General features: G+C 48.0%; 1 protein-coding gene across 8 annotated transcripts in view; it reads left to right on the top strand.

The window, feature by feature from the left end:
* Positions 1-17,117, top strand: part of RNLS (renalase, FAD dependent amine oxidase) — an 81,732-nt gene that overhangs the window by 45,872 nt on the left and 18,743 nt on the right. For 6 of the 8 annotated variants that reach the window (XM_077183442.1, XM_077183444.1, XM_077183443.1 and 3 more), the window contains 2 exons: positions 506-679; positions 5,450-5,625. In XM_077183442.1, the coding sequence (XP_077039557.1) occupies positions 506-679; positions 5,450-5,625 (350 nt within the window). Of the gene's footprint in view, positions 1-505; positions 680-5,449; positions 5,626-8,923; positions 13,224-17,117 lie in introns of those variants that run through there. The other 2 variants (XM_054637459.2, XM_077183446.1) reach the window with 2 other exon arrangements.

Raw genomic sequence — 17,117 nt, 5'->3', positions numbered from 1 at the left:
CACAGAAGTCACAGGGCTCTTCTCCCCAGAGGTTCAAGAGGCTCTGAGTTCATTTTTTTGATATGTGAAATCATTTTGGTGCTTGTCGAGCCATATGACCATTTACTTGATGTCCTTGAGGGAACCCAAGCATTTTATTGCTATTTATTCACCCTTGGAGAGAAGATTTGAAACAAAAAGTCACCAAAATCATGGAAATTTCAAGTTAGAAGGGAGAGCTGGGTGATGAACCCCCAGCAGCTGGGGGAGGGTCGTGTGTGAAGGACACACTCCACATAATGCACCATTAAAACTTCATGAAGAGGTGTCCCAGAAAAAAAAAAAATACCACAAAGCACAGGGCTTAATATTAAATTCTTAGTTTTAGCAGTCTGGTCATTTTCAGGAAGGAATAATCAGCTTAACCGCAGCATTCCCATATTTAATGTTCTGAGCGGAGAGGGATTGTCTGATTTCCTTTTCCCCTTTTTTTATTTATTTTTTTTTTCTCTCTCTCTTTTCACAGTAATTAATGAAAGTCAAAAGCAGCAACTGGAATCTGTGAGCTACTCATCCCGTTATGCCCTGGGACTGTTCTATGAGGCTGGCACAGGGATTGGTGTCCCCTGGGCTGCTCGCTACGTCGCCGATAATCCCTGCGTGCGCTTCATCTCCATCGATAACAAGAAGCGCAATATAGGTCAGTGCTCCCATTATTCCCCTTAAACACAGCCACAATGGAGGGTGCAGAGCATGAGAAATGCTGTTTAATTGAGTGTTGCTGCTCTGAACAGAGGGAGTGTTTAACTCCAGTGTTTAACTCCCGGCCGCGGCGGATGGCGTTTCATGTCGCCTTTGGCCTGTAATGAAGCGCACAATGAGAGCGGGCTGGCCCTCAGAAAATCAGCCCCCAGCACATGGTTTATGTTACTGCCTTTATGAGACCAGTGGCAGGGGATTGGAGACATCAAAATGTTGCTATTCCAAGAAAGAGCTGGGGTTCCTTTGTTTGAACAGTGATCCGTGCACTCGCCGCTTTGTCTCCTGTCACCCATTACTCTGCAGCTCCTGCTCTCTCCTCAAGGCTTTGGAAGCAAGGATGACTTGGGTAATGGGAGCTGCTCAGCCCAGTTCAGTCAGCCAGGCTGCTTCTGTGACCAGGGAGAGTCCCTGAAATGGCTGCATGTGCTTGGTAGGGCTTGGAGAATATTCCCCCAAGACAGACCCTTCTCCTGTCTTTCTGGAGGATGGCAGCTGAGGAAGTGTGTGTTTTATTTATTAAATGTGTTTCACCTACCAGGAGTGGGCTGGCATAGAATAGCTCAAGAAAAAACACCTGCAGACCAGTCAGAGTCACAGAATCCAGCATGGTTTGGCTTGTGAGGGACCTCAAAGACACAAAGTTCCACCCCCTGCCATGGGCAGGGACACCTTCCACCATCCAGCCTGGCCTTGGGCACTGCCAGGGATGCAGGGGCAGCCCCAGCTGCTCTGGGCACCCTGTGCCAGGGCCTGCCCACCCTGCCAGGGAACAATTCCTCATTCCCAATATCCCATCCAGCCCTGCCCTCTGGCACTGGGAAGCCATTCCCTGTGGCCTGGCACTCCATTCCCTGTCCCAAGTCCCTCCCCAGCTCTCCTGAAGCCCCTTTTAGGCCCTGGAAGGGGTTCTGAGAACTCTCCAGAGCTTTCCCTTCTCCAGGCAGAACACTCCCAGCTCACTCAGCCTCCTCCTTATAGGAGAGATTCTCCATTCCTCTGTGCAAGCACACATTTGTTGTTTGCCCTAAGAATTTAGCCTGTTGGTCTGAAAAGAGTGAAAACAAAACAGAAGAATGGCTGGACTGGCCAAAATAAGGATGCAGCCACCCTGATGTGCTTTCTCCAGCAGAGACTTAGGTGAATATGTGAAAAAAGAGCCTAAGGAAAGCCAAATACAGAGTGATATTTTTTCCTCTGGCATTGTCTCCTTGTTACTGACAGCATTCAGCTGGAGATTTTCTTGCATCTGAGATTCTGTTGCCATTGTTGTGTTCAATGAAAAATACCTGATAATTAATAGGACCTTCTGATATTGTCCTTCCCAGTGTCAAGGAGGAATTCACCCATACTTTCCCCACCTCTCTGCACATGTGGTCTCAAAGCCCCAGCACCAAGAACAGCAAATATGGAACTGTGATGGAATTATCAAACAGCTTTGCTGTCTCCAGATGCAATTGAACCAAGAACAAAGCACATTATTTGGGGCATATTGTTAACAAATATGTAGAAAGTACCAGAACATCAGTGTTGACACATACCTTTCTCACTGAAAATTTCCTTTGAATTGTGGGAGAGTTCTGTTTATATGAGCAAATTTTTCCAAGAAGAACAAATTGTGTGTGTGTGTGTGTCTCTTCCTAGGAGACAGGCTTTAGACAGCACAGGCAAGGGAGGTTGAGTGTGAAATTTATTTACATGTGAAGTCCTGCAACCAAAACACATGAATAAAAAGTTCCTTTATGCTTGTTTTAGAACATATGCAAGTATTTTGCATCTGCATTTTTCTTCCTGTGCTTCCTCTGCCCTGCAGAAGATTTCAGTGGGAGGCACAGGAGCACCTCGCTGTCCCTTTTAACTCCACTCCACTCATCATTTTCCCACTTTTTTTGTTCTTCAACCTTGATTATTTGGACTCATCTGAAGAAGAGGATGGTGACAACCAAAAAGTAAACATTCAGAGAAAGCAGAATTGCTGGGTGAGGCAGCTGAGATCTTCCAGGGCAGCCATCATTCCCTAAAAGCCGTCACTTTCTCCAGTTGTTTCTTCACCTGATGTACCCACAATAAATGGAGGCTTATCTCACCCTCACTGGCACCTCAAATAATAGCTTTTTCATAAACAGCCTTGAACAGTAGAGATCCAGAGAAAATTATTTTCTTGTAGTTGTCCCCTGCAGAAGGTTTGGAGCTGGATGATCCTCAATCCATTTTATGATTCTATGATCCCGTGAGCTTTCTGCTGAGGGACTCAGAGAACATCTCCCTGAAGCAGCTAGTCCAGCCCTCCAAGGCCAGCAGCAAAGGCTGTTGGAAGCCCAGACTGTCCTTGTCACTTGTCTGAGATGTGGCAGTCCCTGCCTCGACTCAGTAAAGCAGAGCCATCCGACTCGTGGGCGTTGCACCAGTGAAACCCAAACCGGCCTCGCTGTTGTAATCACACAGCAGGGTGGGTTTGATAAAGCAATTTCCCTGGTGCCACCAATTCCTGGTGTAACCAGGAGCCTCCAGGAGGGAAGGCTTTTCCCAGCAGCTGAGGATCCCAGCTGCTGTGGGCAGAATCCCATGCCTGCTGCAGAGGTGATGTTACGTAAGGGAGAGCCCACCAGAAGCGTGTGCTGAATTCCCCGTGTGCCGTGCATGAATATTAAACACTTTGTGGGATTGGCTGCCTCAAACACCCCATCCATATTTATACCAGGTCGGGGGGGACACTGGGAATTCTCCAGCATCAATTATTTCTGGAATACTGCAGTCTTTGCATCTCTCTGCATTCCAGGAGGACTAAAGATAGATGACACATCAAAGGGGAAGTGGTTCCTTTCTTTTGCTCCAGGATTGTGGGGTTATGTAATTCAAAGGGAAGATCTGCCTTGCAGGTTTTTTGGCATTGTATAATTCCTGAGTAGCCTCTTCAATTTTGAAATGGAGGTTCCATTCCTTCCTGAAATAAGAATTTTCAGGGAGATGAAGGAGTTAAAGAACTGTTTAAGTTTTTGCCTTGTTACACAGCCAGTTGTGTTGTAATCCTCTGCCAGCCCTGCCTGCCTCTTAGAAAAATAATCAGAAACTGTTGGTAAGGCTAATGAAATGCTGGGTTTCTGAATATGAATAAGTTAGTGCCATTCTTTCCATGACTCCTCCCAAATGTGCCTTCTCAGGGAGTAGATTTTATTCCAGGGAGAACATGGGACCTTAGGAACCACGGGAATTTCTGAGGATAATGGGGAAGCTCACTGGCCCTCCTCCCAAACAGCAGCGTGGCATTTTGAAAGTGACCCTCCACCTCTCTTGATCTCCAGGTGTAGTAAAGTTGATCACTGCTTTTTTTGAACTTTTGGGTAGGGTTTATGAGGCCTGCACATTGATTTCTTTTTTGGCAGGGTGTGAAGCCTCCCAGGGAGCAGGGATGCAGTTCCAGCCTATCTGGAGGTGTCCAGCTTCTCTGCTGCCCTCCATGCTGCCCCAGCAGCATTCTCTTCTTCCAGGGTTTGTTTGGTATGGCAAAAACCCTTCCCCTCCTGCTACCCAGGACCAGAATGGGGTTCAGATGGAAAAACACATCTCCCCAGGAAGCTTACAAATCCCTGAGGGTCAGGAAACAAATGCATCGTGGTTTTTATTGGGACCCGTTACAGCTCCAGGTTTTGGGCAGCAATGTGAGAAAAACACTCAATGCTGTTCCCCTAAAATGAGGAGAACGCTCCTGTGGGAGATGTGGGCCTATCACATCCATGGACAGTTTTCTGCTGGAGACCAGGGTGTGGCCCTTGGATGACCCCTGAGCACTCCAACAATCGTTTTGGAAAGCTGGAATGTGTCATCTTCCCAGAGGGGAGCCTGAGGATCTGGTTTCTTCAGTGGCAGAGCAGAGATAAGGAATTTATCAAGCTTGGTGCCTAACAGCCAGAATGGTCAGCAAGTGTTCAAGCACCTCTTTCCTTGTGGATTCCTGGGTCAGAATACACTGGTTTGCTGAAAAGAAAATCTTCTTCTAGGAATGTGCTAGTCCAAACAAAGGTCTAACCAGGAGAGGCTTCCCAAGGAGGGAGTTGCTGGGTAAGGGAGTGAGGGGGAATCACTTGACTGAACAGCCAGCTCAGCTGAAATGCAGCATAACCCCATGGGGTGTCCCTGCTCCATCCTCAGGGCTCATTGGGGCACCCAAAAATCCCCTCATCCAGGCAAATTCCCTGGCTCCTGGTTGTTAGGCCACATCTGTAAGGTGACAAGCCAACATGCCAAGGGGGCAGGAGTCACCTGCTGCAGAGAACCTGCAGCCAGCCCCAAATATAACAAAGCCTGGCCCTTTCCAAGTCCGCTGGGATCAACATCAGCACTTGAGCTATGATTTCATAGATGAGAACAAATTTTTGTGATAGGACAAAGGGTGATGGATTTAAACTGAGGGAGGGTCGATTTAGATGAGATAAAAAACCCATTTTTTTTACAGTGAGGCCCTGGCAGCTGTGGCTGCCCCAGGATCCCTGGAAGTGTCCAAGGCCAGGCTGTTGCAGAGATTGTCCTCCTTGACTTGTGTGTTATTCCATGTGCTTTTTTCCCATCTGGAAGAACAGAGTGGTACCACAGGCATTTTTGTTCTTACTGACTCCCAGGCCAGAGGCACAATTGTGGCCAGAGCATGTGTGGAAGGCAGGTATGAATGAGCAATGCTTCAAAAGCACCTCTCCCCTTCCTTTCTTTCTTCCAGAGTCTCCTGAAATTGGGCCCTCAGTCGTGGTGCACACCACTGTGGCCTTTGGCAGTGAGCACCTGGACTCAGACCCTGAGGAGGTGCAGCAGATCATTCTCAGCCACCTGCAGAGGATTGTGCCCTCCCTGCCTAAACCAAGCAGCATCAAGTGCCAGAGATGGAGATACTCCCAGGTACTCAGCTGGGAGGACCTGCTGGGGCTGCATTTTCCATCCTCAGGGAGCAAGAGGAGAGGGGATGGTTGCTCAGTATCCATAACAAATTCCTCCAGGCAGCCATGAGCAGCATCCAGGGCTGGCCAGCACAGCCAGGTCATTTTTAGCTATTTTCTAACATCCTTGGCCTGGCTCAGCAGTGAGTTGTGCAGCTCTCCTGGTAAGCAGGGGCAGGAGCAGTGTACAGGAAGGAAGTAAATCCCACGTAATTCGGTGGGATTTTCACTGGTATTTAAAAATCCTGACTCAATACATCTGTGTGCATCCAAAAGTACGTGGTATTATTAGCAAAATTCCCACCCTGCCACAGAAGAGCAGAGGTACAGACGTACTAATTGTTATTATTTGATTTGGCCCAGCTCAATTTAACAGAATGTTATATGAAAAGGATTTTAAAGTAAACTACCTAAGGGTAATAATAGCAAAATGTGCATATTTTGCAGGCTTCTTTTAAAAATCCAAGGAAATTGTTGGCGATTTCCTAAAGTATTGGAGTGTATCTCCATGTTTACCCAAAGCCTCTCAAGTTAATTTACATTGGTGAATTTTAACGTGGAGGTTCATACAAAATATTTACTTTTAAAGCAGTCCCCTAAAAATTTTTCCTTTTTTGAAATTGCTGTGGATGGCTGTTGTGGAGTCTGCTCATACCCCTTGATCTGCATCCAGTTTGGGAACCTGGTCTGGTTAGCACAAAGTTTATTTTTCTGCAAGTAAAGTATTGGTGGATTGCAAAAGCAACCTCAGCATGGGAATTAATACTTATATAAAACCTACCAAAATCGTGGTGTGTTCTTTAAGTTCCTCTTTATCAGTTCAGGGGGGGTTTTTTGGACAAAGAGGTGTCACTGCTAAGGTTCCCTGGTTGTGACATCTGACTTTTCTCCTGCCTTACCTGCTGAGAGCTGCTGGTGCTCACGAGAGCTGTGGGTGGGAGTGGGGGAGAAAAGTTGGATCCATGTGGCACTCACATTCTCTGAAAAAATCCCTTTGCCCAGGATTTTTCTCCTGGGAAGCTGAGAAGCCTCAAAGAAAAGGAAAGCAATTCTTATCTCATTTGCTTCTCCTGTGTTTTGCTCATGTAGAATGTATTTAAAATTTGTTTACCCAAAAATAATCACCGAATTAAATTCTAGTGTGAGTTCTTTTAACTCATTAGCCAAGCTGTGTTGGGACTCTAAAAAGAGTCACAAGTTTTCATTATTATCTTTATAACATTCAGTAAATTTCTGTATTCTTTAGTATAGTATAATATAATATTCTTTAATATAATATAGTATAATAAAGTAATAAATTAACCTTCTAAAAACATAAAATCAAATGCATCATTCCTGCCTTCATCAGGGCAGTCCCTGCAAATACAATAGATCCAGCTCTGGAAAGGGTTCCTAAACCCCATCCAACTCCTGCTTCTGTTGCTGCTGCCAGCCAGGGCTCTGAGTCCAGCAGCTGCTGGTGCCACAGGAGGAATTATCACCAGCCTGTAATTTGGTGGATGAATGTCAATATGTCTTAGGTTGCAGATAAGTCCGTGTAGGTCAGACCCGTTATCTCAATAAAGAGATCTCTAAAGCCACCCTATAAAATAATCACTGCCTAAATGAAATATCTGGGGCAGAGCTCCCTCTTTCTCCTAAAGCTCTCTTTACTTTCAATTATAATAAGCTGTTGCCACAGAGGCCAAGGGAACTGATAAGATGGGTGCCTGTTTCCCCTGACTCTTTTAGTTGGGATTTATCCTACTCGTTAATTAAATCCGGCTGTAACATCCTTCACATGGCCAAACACAATCCTGGGATTAAAATGCAGACATTACAATTATCCATGGCAGATGAGGGATTAGGACTTCCAAAATTCTACTGACACTACTTAGCAGCACAGCTGCAGCTCTGGATCCCCTTGCTCTAATTATGGTGAAGGCACCATTAGCATTCAGAGCCAGCAGCTTCCCAACCCTCCGTGTGTCTTTGACACTTTGTCACTTTGTCACTTTGTCACTTTATATGGAATTACTGAGGCTGGAAAACACCTCCAAGATCTTTGACCAAATACCAGGAGGGGTAGGAGCTGTTTGGTACAACCAGCACCAAATAAACACTGGGTAGTCAAAGAGAAAGGACACTCAAAGAAGACTTTTTCTGCCAAGTCTTTCTGCATTGTTTGCACTCAGTTCGACCTGTGAGAAAAATTCAGGAATAAATTAAGTACTGACTTAAAACTGGTCTGAGGGAGAAGCTCTCTCTGGATTTGCCATGCCTGGATAGAGTCCTCTGTTAAGCTGAATAAAGTGTAAGGGGTTACAATTGGTTATTTTAGCTAATTTCCTCCTTTGGAGAGATGGTAACACCCAGTAGCAGAAAATGCAGCCAGCAACATAAATGTGGGTGCTTTGCAGCTCATCCACACTTGGCAGTGGCAGAGAATGTCTCAGCAGTGGCCAGCTGAGGGTACATCAAAATCAGTGGAAAAATCCCCTGGATTTAGCAAGATTCCTTGGAAGCTGACAGTCCCACAAGGGGATACAGCAATGGTTTACTGGGTGGAAATCCATGGAATCATCAAAAGAAAATTGTAAGAGTCTCATGCTTTAGTAGGGTGGACAGCAGCAGCAATTTCTGCATGCAAAGGGTGCTCAGGCCTTGGCAGGGGCTGCCCAGGGAGCTTTGCAGTGCCCAGCCCTGCAGGTGTCCCAGCAAGGGCTGGAGGTGGCACTCAGTGCTCTGGGCTGGGCACAAGGTGGGCACTGGGCACAGCTGGCACTCCATGGGCTGGCAGGGATTGTCCAGCCTCAGGGATTATGGAATTTTGTGATCCAGAGACAGGAGGTTGAACCTGTCTGGGATTTTGCAAGCCCCACTTTGCTGATGTGAGATCACCCTCACACCTTTTTGGATTTCAGACGAGTCATATCTACTGAGAATAAAACACAACGAGCTGTACAGTTTCTAAATTTCCACTCACAATCAAGTTTCACTCTATTCACCTCCCAGAAGTAAGTATTTTACTGTGGTGCCTTGATGGTTAATGTTTGGATTTACCTTTGGGAGTGGGAGGCCAGGCTGGACAGGGCTTGGAGCAGCCTGGGATAGTGGAAGGTGTCCCTGTCCATGGCAGAGATGATTTTTAAGGTCCCTTCCAACCCAAACCATCCTGTGGTTCTGTGATGTGCATCTCAGGAGCACAGATCTTTCTGGTGTGAAATTCAGGTCAATGAAATACTTTCTCTCCCCACTCCCTTTATGTTTCTCATTCTCAGGTTACCAGAGCTGTGCCCAATTGTCCAGGACAGATGATTCTTCACACTCAGCCTCTCCTGATCTGTGGGGGTGATGGATTCACTCGTTCCAACTTTGATGGCTGCATTGAGTCTGCCATGAGCCTTGCAGAGGCTGTGAAGCCTCATTTAGAGCAATTTCAAACTCAGGCTGCTAAAATTCCTCTAGATTTGTTATGAATTTTTGCTGTGATGGATCAAATTTGAGTTTAACATCAACATCATCTTGCAAGAAACAAAGAAAGGAAGATGTATCAGCACCCTGGAATAATTACTGGGATGGAATTAAATTGAATTTTCCAGGATCTGTGCTCAGAGTGGTTACTTTGATTAAAATAAGACTTTCCCTGGCTGTAGGCAGAGGCACAGAGCTCCAGCACTCTTGCCAGGTCTCCTGGTACTTTTACAGCCCATGAAAATTATGTCAAGGAGAGGAGCCTGACTTGAAGCAGCACAAAAATCCATGAAGCTGGAGAGTTTATTCCTTGGTAACTCCTTATTTTCTCCTTGTCCTAGTGACAGGACACAGGGGAATGGCTTCCCAGTGCCAGAGGGCAGGGCTGGATGGGACATTGGGAATGAGGAATTGTTCCCTGGCAGGGTGGGCAGGCCCTGGCACAGGGTGCCCAGAGCAGCTGGGGCTGCCCCTGCATCCCTGGCAGTGCCCAAGGCCAGGCTGGAGCAGCCTGGGACAGTGGAAGGTGTTCCTGCCATGGCAGGGGTGGCACTGGATTGGTTCAGAAATTCCTCAGAAATTAAGCAAGAAATAATTTATTTATTTTAAATGGCATTTTAACTTGCCCTTCCTCTTCTATCACGTGTCACATGTCTAGTACCTCTCTACCACAGCACTGAAAATAACAAAATATAGCAGACAGGATTTAAACCATTAGAGGAGCACAATTCAGCCTCTGTTTTTCTTATTTCACCCAAATCTGACATCCTGTATCGCACCAGCTGACCACAGTGATTTACTGCTGCCTTTGGCCATTTCTTGTGGAGTATTTTAAGTGACACTAAGAATTTAAGACTTGTTAATTTAAAAAGTAGGCAGAAAACTGAATGTGAGGCATGTTTGGCTCAGTGGTTGCTCTCTGAAGGGCTGTGATGCTCTTTCAGGGGCTTTGTGTCAGCATCAGCCTCTGACACCAGCAGTGCCAGACCAGTGCAGATGTCTCTGACTCCTCCTTTCAGCAATCTCTCAGCTTTGGTCACCCTGATGCCTTGAAGTGCCCAAATCACAGATTCAGAGATGTTTTTGAGTCATGAGATTTTTCAATTTGGAGCTTTTTCAAATCCTGGTGAGTCTCAAATTGCTCCTTCCTCAGATCCCAGGATCAATGGGGTGGGAAAATCCCTCCCAGCCCGTGGAGCCCCCCCTTGTCCCCAGCCCAGAGCCCTGAGTGCCACCTCCAGCCCTTGCTGGGACACCTGCAGGGCTGGGCACTGCAAAGCTCCCTGGGCAGCCCCTGCCAAGGCCTGAGCACCCTTTGCATGCAGGAATTCCTCCTGAAAATATCATGCCAGTCTACCAATTCTGCAGCATCCCTCCAGGTTAAGATGATTTAGGTAAAAACTGCTTGGTTTTTGTTTTTTTTTTTTTTTTAAGGTGGAGAGGAAAAGCTGTTGGATGTGTTCCTCTGGGGAGCAGGAATGCTGGGAGCAGGGAGATGTGGAATTCCCACACAGGGTGATGTCTCAAAGAGCCCACTGTGTCCAGAAGGGTGGCAACAGAAGAGACTTGTCTGCTTGATTTCCTGGGATTTGCCCTGATTTTTGACTAACTGGCAGATCCATCCATTCCAGCCTCTCTCTGCTTGTTCCCAGACAAGGGGCATGGCTGTGTCTGCTCTCATCTGTGCCACAAGCACAGCCTGAATTGGAGCTGGAGCCTCCCAGCTCCCAGACCACGATGTTCTTGTGTTCCTCATCACAAGGAAAGCCAGGGCCATGGGTTCTCAAAGCCCTCCAGCTCCCAGCTGTGGTAATTTCCACCCAGGGAACATCCCCTGGTAGGGCTGGCCTGTGGCACCCTGTGCAGCCACTGCTCTTACTCTGGGACCAGGGAATGTGGGAACAGGACTGCAATGGATGGATCTGCCATCAAAAGTCACATCCATGCAGGGAAAATCCCAGGAAATCAACCAGACAAGTCTCTTCTGTCTCCAGAGACCTGGGCTGTGATTTTGCACAAGCATATGAAAATAATTTAAGAGATTAATTTAGTTTTGGAGACTTGGGGGTTTTTGTGTTGGTTCTTTTTTTTTTTTAATTATTTTTAAAAGTCAGCTGCAGGTGGGAGGTGCTGCCCAGCTGAAAGCACCCCTGTGACCACATTTCCTCTTGCTGGAGGGGCAGCCTTGTGCTGGTGCAGCCCCAGACTGAAAGCAGAGGTCTCTGCTGCTGCAGTGGCACCAGCGTGGGGTGTGACCTCCTCCTTGAGACAGTGCAAGGAAGAGGAACCTGACCCTGTCTGTGCCACCCTGACTGTGTCTGGGTCACCATCCCCAGCCTGGCACCAGGGGCTCTGTGGCTGCCTGGGCCAGGGCAGCGTTTGCTGGGCTGCAAATGCCAGAGTGAGCAGCTCCAAGGGGATGGGGACAGGGCACAGGGAGGCTGGGACAGGGCACAGGGAGGCTGGGACAGGGCACAGAGAGCTGTGCTGGACCCAGGAGCCCAGCTGCTCCCAGGGGAGGACCATGGCACTCTCTGAGCACCTTGAGCCCCTGTGCAGAGATTTCCCCGGAGCCAGAGCCGGTTTTGCCTCTAATCCATCCCCTGGCTCAGCTGTGCTGGCCCTAAGCCGCTTTGTGAGGCAGAGCTGGAGCCCTGAAATCCCAGAGCCTTCTGCTGCTGCTGTGCCCTGATCACTGCAGCTCCTCCCTGGCATCCTCCTGGGCATTTGTGCTTCATTCCCACTCTCGGGTGGCACCTCCAGGATCAGCCCCATGGGGCACGGAGCAGCCCCTTTGCCAAGGAGGAGGAGGAAGAGGAGGAGGAGGAGGGAGAGTGACTGGCTTCATTTTCAAGAAGATCCAAGCAAACTTTCTCCCCTGGAGGTAAATAAATGGAAACAGGGGGAGAGTTATCGCTTGTTGGAATCCAGCATGCAAGGAGCTCTCAGAACTTTGTAAGGCCAAGCTTGGAATTAAACACAGGATTTTACCTGAGACCTCAGAAAAGGCTTCCAAACTTAGGTGCTAGAAGTGAAAATGTGTATTTATAGTTTAAAGCAAAGACACCTTAAGTTAAAAAGAAGAAAGTTTAGAGTTTTAGAGTTTTAGAGATATAAAAATAAAAGTAGTTACAAGGGTAAACAAGGAATTTAGAATGCAGTACTGTAGGTTTGTGTGTCATAACATGATTGGCTAAGAAAGCTTACACTGTAACATGAATCCATAAGATGAAATATTTAAAGATAAAGTAAAAAACATAAATATCCTTGTTTTATTAGTCAATAAATCCTTAAAAAGTCTTGTAACTAAGGGTCTTATGACTTTCTAAACCATACAATAAAGATGTGAGCCAAACTCACCCTTCTTACCTATATAAAAGACAAATAAAATAAACCACATCATCAAAACCAGTTCACAAGTCCCATCTCTAACTCATTCAAGAATCCCCATAATGGCTCAACCCCAGTGAAGAAATTTCATGTTGGGTAAAGGGGTGCAGGACAATGGCTGTCATCTTGGAGGGTGTGGTGATGAAACCCCTGGAGACCCCTGGAAAGGCTTCTCATCCTTTCCCAATTTTCATCCCATGGAAAACCCAGCCGGGTGTGTGTGTCTGTCACCCTCATCCCCGAACATCTGGGGAGGGTTTTTAGTACTGAGGGCTTGCATGGGCTGAGCACTGGCTCAACCCCAGTGGAGAAATTTCATGTAAAGGGGTGCAGGACAGGTGGCTGTCATCTTGGAGGCTGTGGTGATGAAACCCCTGGAGACCCTTGGAGAACCTCATGCTTCTCTTCCTTTCCTAGTTTTCATCCCAATTTCCATCCCAGCCGTGTGTGTGTGGCTGTCACCCTCATCCCCAAACATCTGGGGAAGGGTTTTTAGTACTGAGGGCTCTCATGGGTTGAACATTGGCTCAACCCCAGTGGAGAAATTTTGTGTTGGGTAAAGGGGGTGCAGGGCAGGGTGCTGTCAACTTGGGGGCTGTGGTGATGAAACCCCTGGAGACCCTTGGAAAGGCTTCTCATCCTTTCCCAGTTTTCATTCCAATTTTCACCCCAGCTGGGGGTGTGTGGCTGTCCCTCATCCCCGAACATCTGGGGAAGGGTTTTTAATGCTGAGGACTTGCATGGGTTGAGCACTGGCTCAACCCCAGTGGAGAAATTTCATGTGCAGGGCAGGGTGCTGTCATCTTGGGGGTTGTGGTGATGAAATCCCTGGAGACCCTTGGAGAACCTCATGCTTCTCATCCTTTCCCAGTTTTCATCCCAATTTCCATCCCAGCCGGGTGTGTGTGGCTGTCACCCTCATCCCCAAACATCTGGGGAAGGGTTTTTAGTACTGAGGGCTCTCATGGGTTGAACATTGGCTCAACCCCAGTGGAGAAATTTTGTGTTGGGTAAAGGGGGTGCAGGGCAGGGTGCTGTCAACTTGGGGGTTGTGGTGATGAAACCCCTGGAGACCCTTGGAAAGGCTTCTCATCCTTTCCCAGTTTTCATCCCAATTTTCACCCCAGCTGGGTGTGTGTGGCTGTCCCTCATCCCCAAACATCTGGGGAAGGGTTTTTAATGCTGAGGACTTGCATGGGTTGAGCACTGGCTCAACCCCAGTGGAGAAATTTCATGTGCAGGGCAGGTCGCTGTCATTTTGGGGGCTGTGGTGACGAAACCCCTGGAGACCCTTGGAAAGGCTTCTGGTCCTTTCCCAATTTTCACCCCACGGATGTGTGTGTCTGTCACCCTCATCCCTGAACACCTGGGGAAGGGTTTTCAGTGTCGAGGGCTCGCATGGGTTGAGCACTGGAGAAATTTTGTGTTGAATAAAGGGGTGCAGGGCAGGGTGCTGTGGTCTTGGGGGTTGTGGTGATGAAACCCCTAGAGACCCTTGGAAAGGCTTCTGGTCCTTTCCCAATTTTCACCCCACGGATGTGTGTGTCTGTCACCCTCACCCCCGAACATCTGGGGAAGGGTTTTCAGTGCCGAGGGCTCTCACCCATGCCCATGCGAGCCGTGCTGTGGGAAAACGAGCCCGTTCCGCTGTGCCCCTGCCGCCCGGTCACGGGGCCGCTGCGGTCAACCACAGCTCAGCGTGACATTATCTGCCGTGCTCAGGGCTGCAGCCCAGCCCAGCGGCACCTCCTCCCTCACCTGTGCCGGGCCCGACATCCTTCCTTTCTCAGCGCTATCAGCCGCTCGCATCTCCCCCGTGCCGCGGGCTGCGCGCCCAGGGCTCCCTGCAGGGATGCGAGCGCCCCGGGCGAGGGTTTCACCGTCCTTTTTCAGACCAGATCTGGGGGAAAATGGTTTTTAAAAACAAAACAAAACGTGGTGGGCAGTCAGAGCTGGATACTGGATATAGGTCAGCCTCTGTCCCGGCAGCTGGTTCCCGAGCCAGAGCGCAGGGAAAGGGGATGAGCTGGCGGGAGAGGAGGGGATGGGCCACTCTGCTTTGCTGTCGGATTATGTTCTTTTCTGACCCAGAGATGGGGTAACTGAGAGGCGTTTATTCTTTTATTCTTTATTCTATTATTCTATTAAACTTTTCATTCTATTTTTAGTCTTATGAGAAGAGCGAGATGATACAGATGTTATAATTCACACCATCACAATCAGAAACTGTTTCTTAATTACAATACACTATAAGTGTTTCTTTATATTTTACAATACACTATAAATGTTTCTTATCTTTCTATCAGCTTTAGCTACACTATGCTGAAAATACCTTAAAACTAATAATCTAAAATTACCCCTCGTAAATCTTACCTCAATGTGTCTTTCTTAATTCCATTTCTCTAAAGTATCTAGTCTTATTTAGAAAACTACCTTTTGAAACTTGTTTCTAGTTCTACTCCTCTCTTACCAATATCTTGTTCTATAGCATTTCCAAGTCAGCATTTCTTATCTCAAAGTTTACATGCGAATACACACTGTATGAGCCTTCTGTTAAGGTTTTAAAATTTTCTATAAATCCATTCCCCACACTTTGCCACCTTCTCCAGCGCAGAAAATCCCGGCTCAGCACCTCGAGTTTAGCCAGGCACGGCCGCCGCTCCCGTTTGCAGCAAACCATTCACACATTCCCCGGCACGGGCGGGCTGGAGCCTCGGGAACACGCCGGGACAAAGGGATTTTTGTTCTCCAGCTGCTCCCAGATGTGATGCTGCAATAGCGCGGCTGTTGCTCTGTCCAGGGAGAGCTGGAGCGAGTCTGGTCCAAATCAGATCATCAGCACCCCTCATTCCAGTCATTTGGGGTTTGCTGCCTCCCTCAGCGCACCTGGGTAGTGCAAATCCCACTTTCCTTTGATTTAAAAGGCAGTCCTGGGGGCCAGCTTGGGAATGCAAGCTGCAAGCACAGCAGGACGGGAGCAAGTGTAAATAATCCCTGTTACACATCACAGCTCCAGCCCTTGCCAAGGGACTCGCCAAAGGATTTTTGAGCAGCTCTGGGTTGGGGAGAAACCCGGGTTTCTGCCCCAAATGTGGTTGGAGATGGTTCCTGGCTGTTTCTGCAGAGCTCATCTCAATTCCACCCCCTGCACTGTGTGCTGGAAGTGGGAAGTGAAGCAGCAAATGAAAGGGACCCATCTGCACATGGTCCTGGTCCTGGACTGAGCCTTTCTCAACCTCCTGCTCTGGGTGGATTTCCTTTAGGTGTCCTGGGCTTTTCCCTTAGAACTTAACTCACAGGTAGGATTGATGCTGAGCGAGCAGCTCAGCTCCAGAGAGAGGAGTTTGGTCGGGCAGGGAGAATTTCAGGAACAGTTCATGCCCCAGCCACATGGTCAGGAGATCCTTGGCCAAGAAGGGGACATAATTTGAAGGAGTGTATTTTTCTTTGCTCAAATCTGCCTAAAAATAGGTGAATTTTCCTTTTGTGGAACTTGTCTTCTTCTCTCCATCTTGTCTGCAAGTATTATTTTTTAATTTGGCCAGTAAGAGAACGATCTTTTTTTGTATGGATAATTAAAAAAATATATAGATATTTTGCTTCTCATTTTCCCTGGAGGTCATAAGTGGAGATGAAAATCCCGAGCCATATTTGCTGCTGCAGTGTACACACAGAGGGCTTCATGTGGGGGTGCTCAGCCTGGCCTGGGTCCAGGTAGTCATTTTGAGAGGAATAAGACATCCAACTCCTAAACTAGTGAGAAAAACAGAGCTGGGACACTGTGAGGCAGATTTTCTGCCTGCATCTGTAAGCACAGGGTGCTAAAGAAATCCCTGCTTCCAGGGAGCGGCCAGAGGGTTAATTTTGGCTCCCTCTGCCTCACTTTATTCTTTGAATAATGAAATTAGTTGTTCCAGAGTCTTTTGAAGGGCTGAGCTGAGCCTTCTTGCAGAACAATACACGCTGTGTTCTCGATGTGAGTGCCCTTATGGTGAACTTTGAGCTACACATCTGCTATAAAGAAGTAACTCTTATTCCCACTTGGCCACGGCTGGGGAAGGATTCCAGCTCCATCCACGCCTCGGCACAGCTCTGTTTGCTCCATGCAGGCCTGGCCTGGGAGCAGAGGAGTAGGAACCATTTGGAAAGCTCGTTAGAACGCCCCGGCACGTTCGGCGCTTTCCTCGGGCGAGGAGAGCTGGAGATGAGCCCTGCAGGAGCTGAGCACGCGACAAAGCTCCAGCCCATGGCCAGCAAAGCTCCTTAAACCTGGCATCAACGTCCCAGCTGGGCCAGGAGGCTGCACCAGCAACTCCCTCGGGGTCCTTTTGGGCGGTGTTTAGAGAATCCCAGAATCCCCGAGCTTGGAAAAGCCCTCCCTGCCCATGGAATCCCAATGCCCACCTTGTCCCAAGCCCAGAGCCACCTCCAGCCCTTCCTTGGACACCTCCAGGGACTGGGGACTCCAAAGCTCACTGGGCAGCCCCTGCCAAGGCCTGAAATTGAATTCCAAAATGGAATGATGGAACTGGGATTATGGGTGTGGAGTTTGAATAGAAGTGGAATACCAAATGGTGGGAAACTTAAGAGTTTAAGGTTTTAGAATACAGT

Source organism: Agelaius phoeniceus, chromosome 9, assembly GCF_051311805.1.
Source record: "Agelaius phoeniceus isolate bAgePho1 chromosome 9, bAgePho1.hap1, whole genome shotgun sequence".
In the NCBI taxonomy this organism is placed as follows: Eukaryota; Metazoa; Chordata; class Aves; order Passeriformes; family Icteridae; genus Agelaius; species Agelaius phoeniceus.
This window is presented reverse-complemented; position numbering and strand designations above follow the sequence as displayed.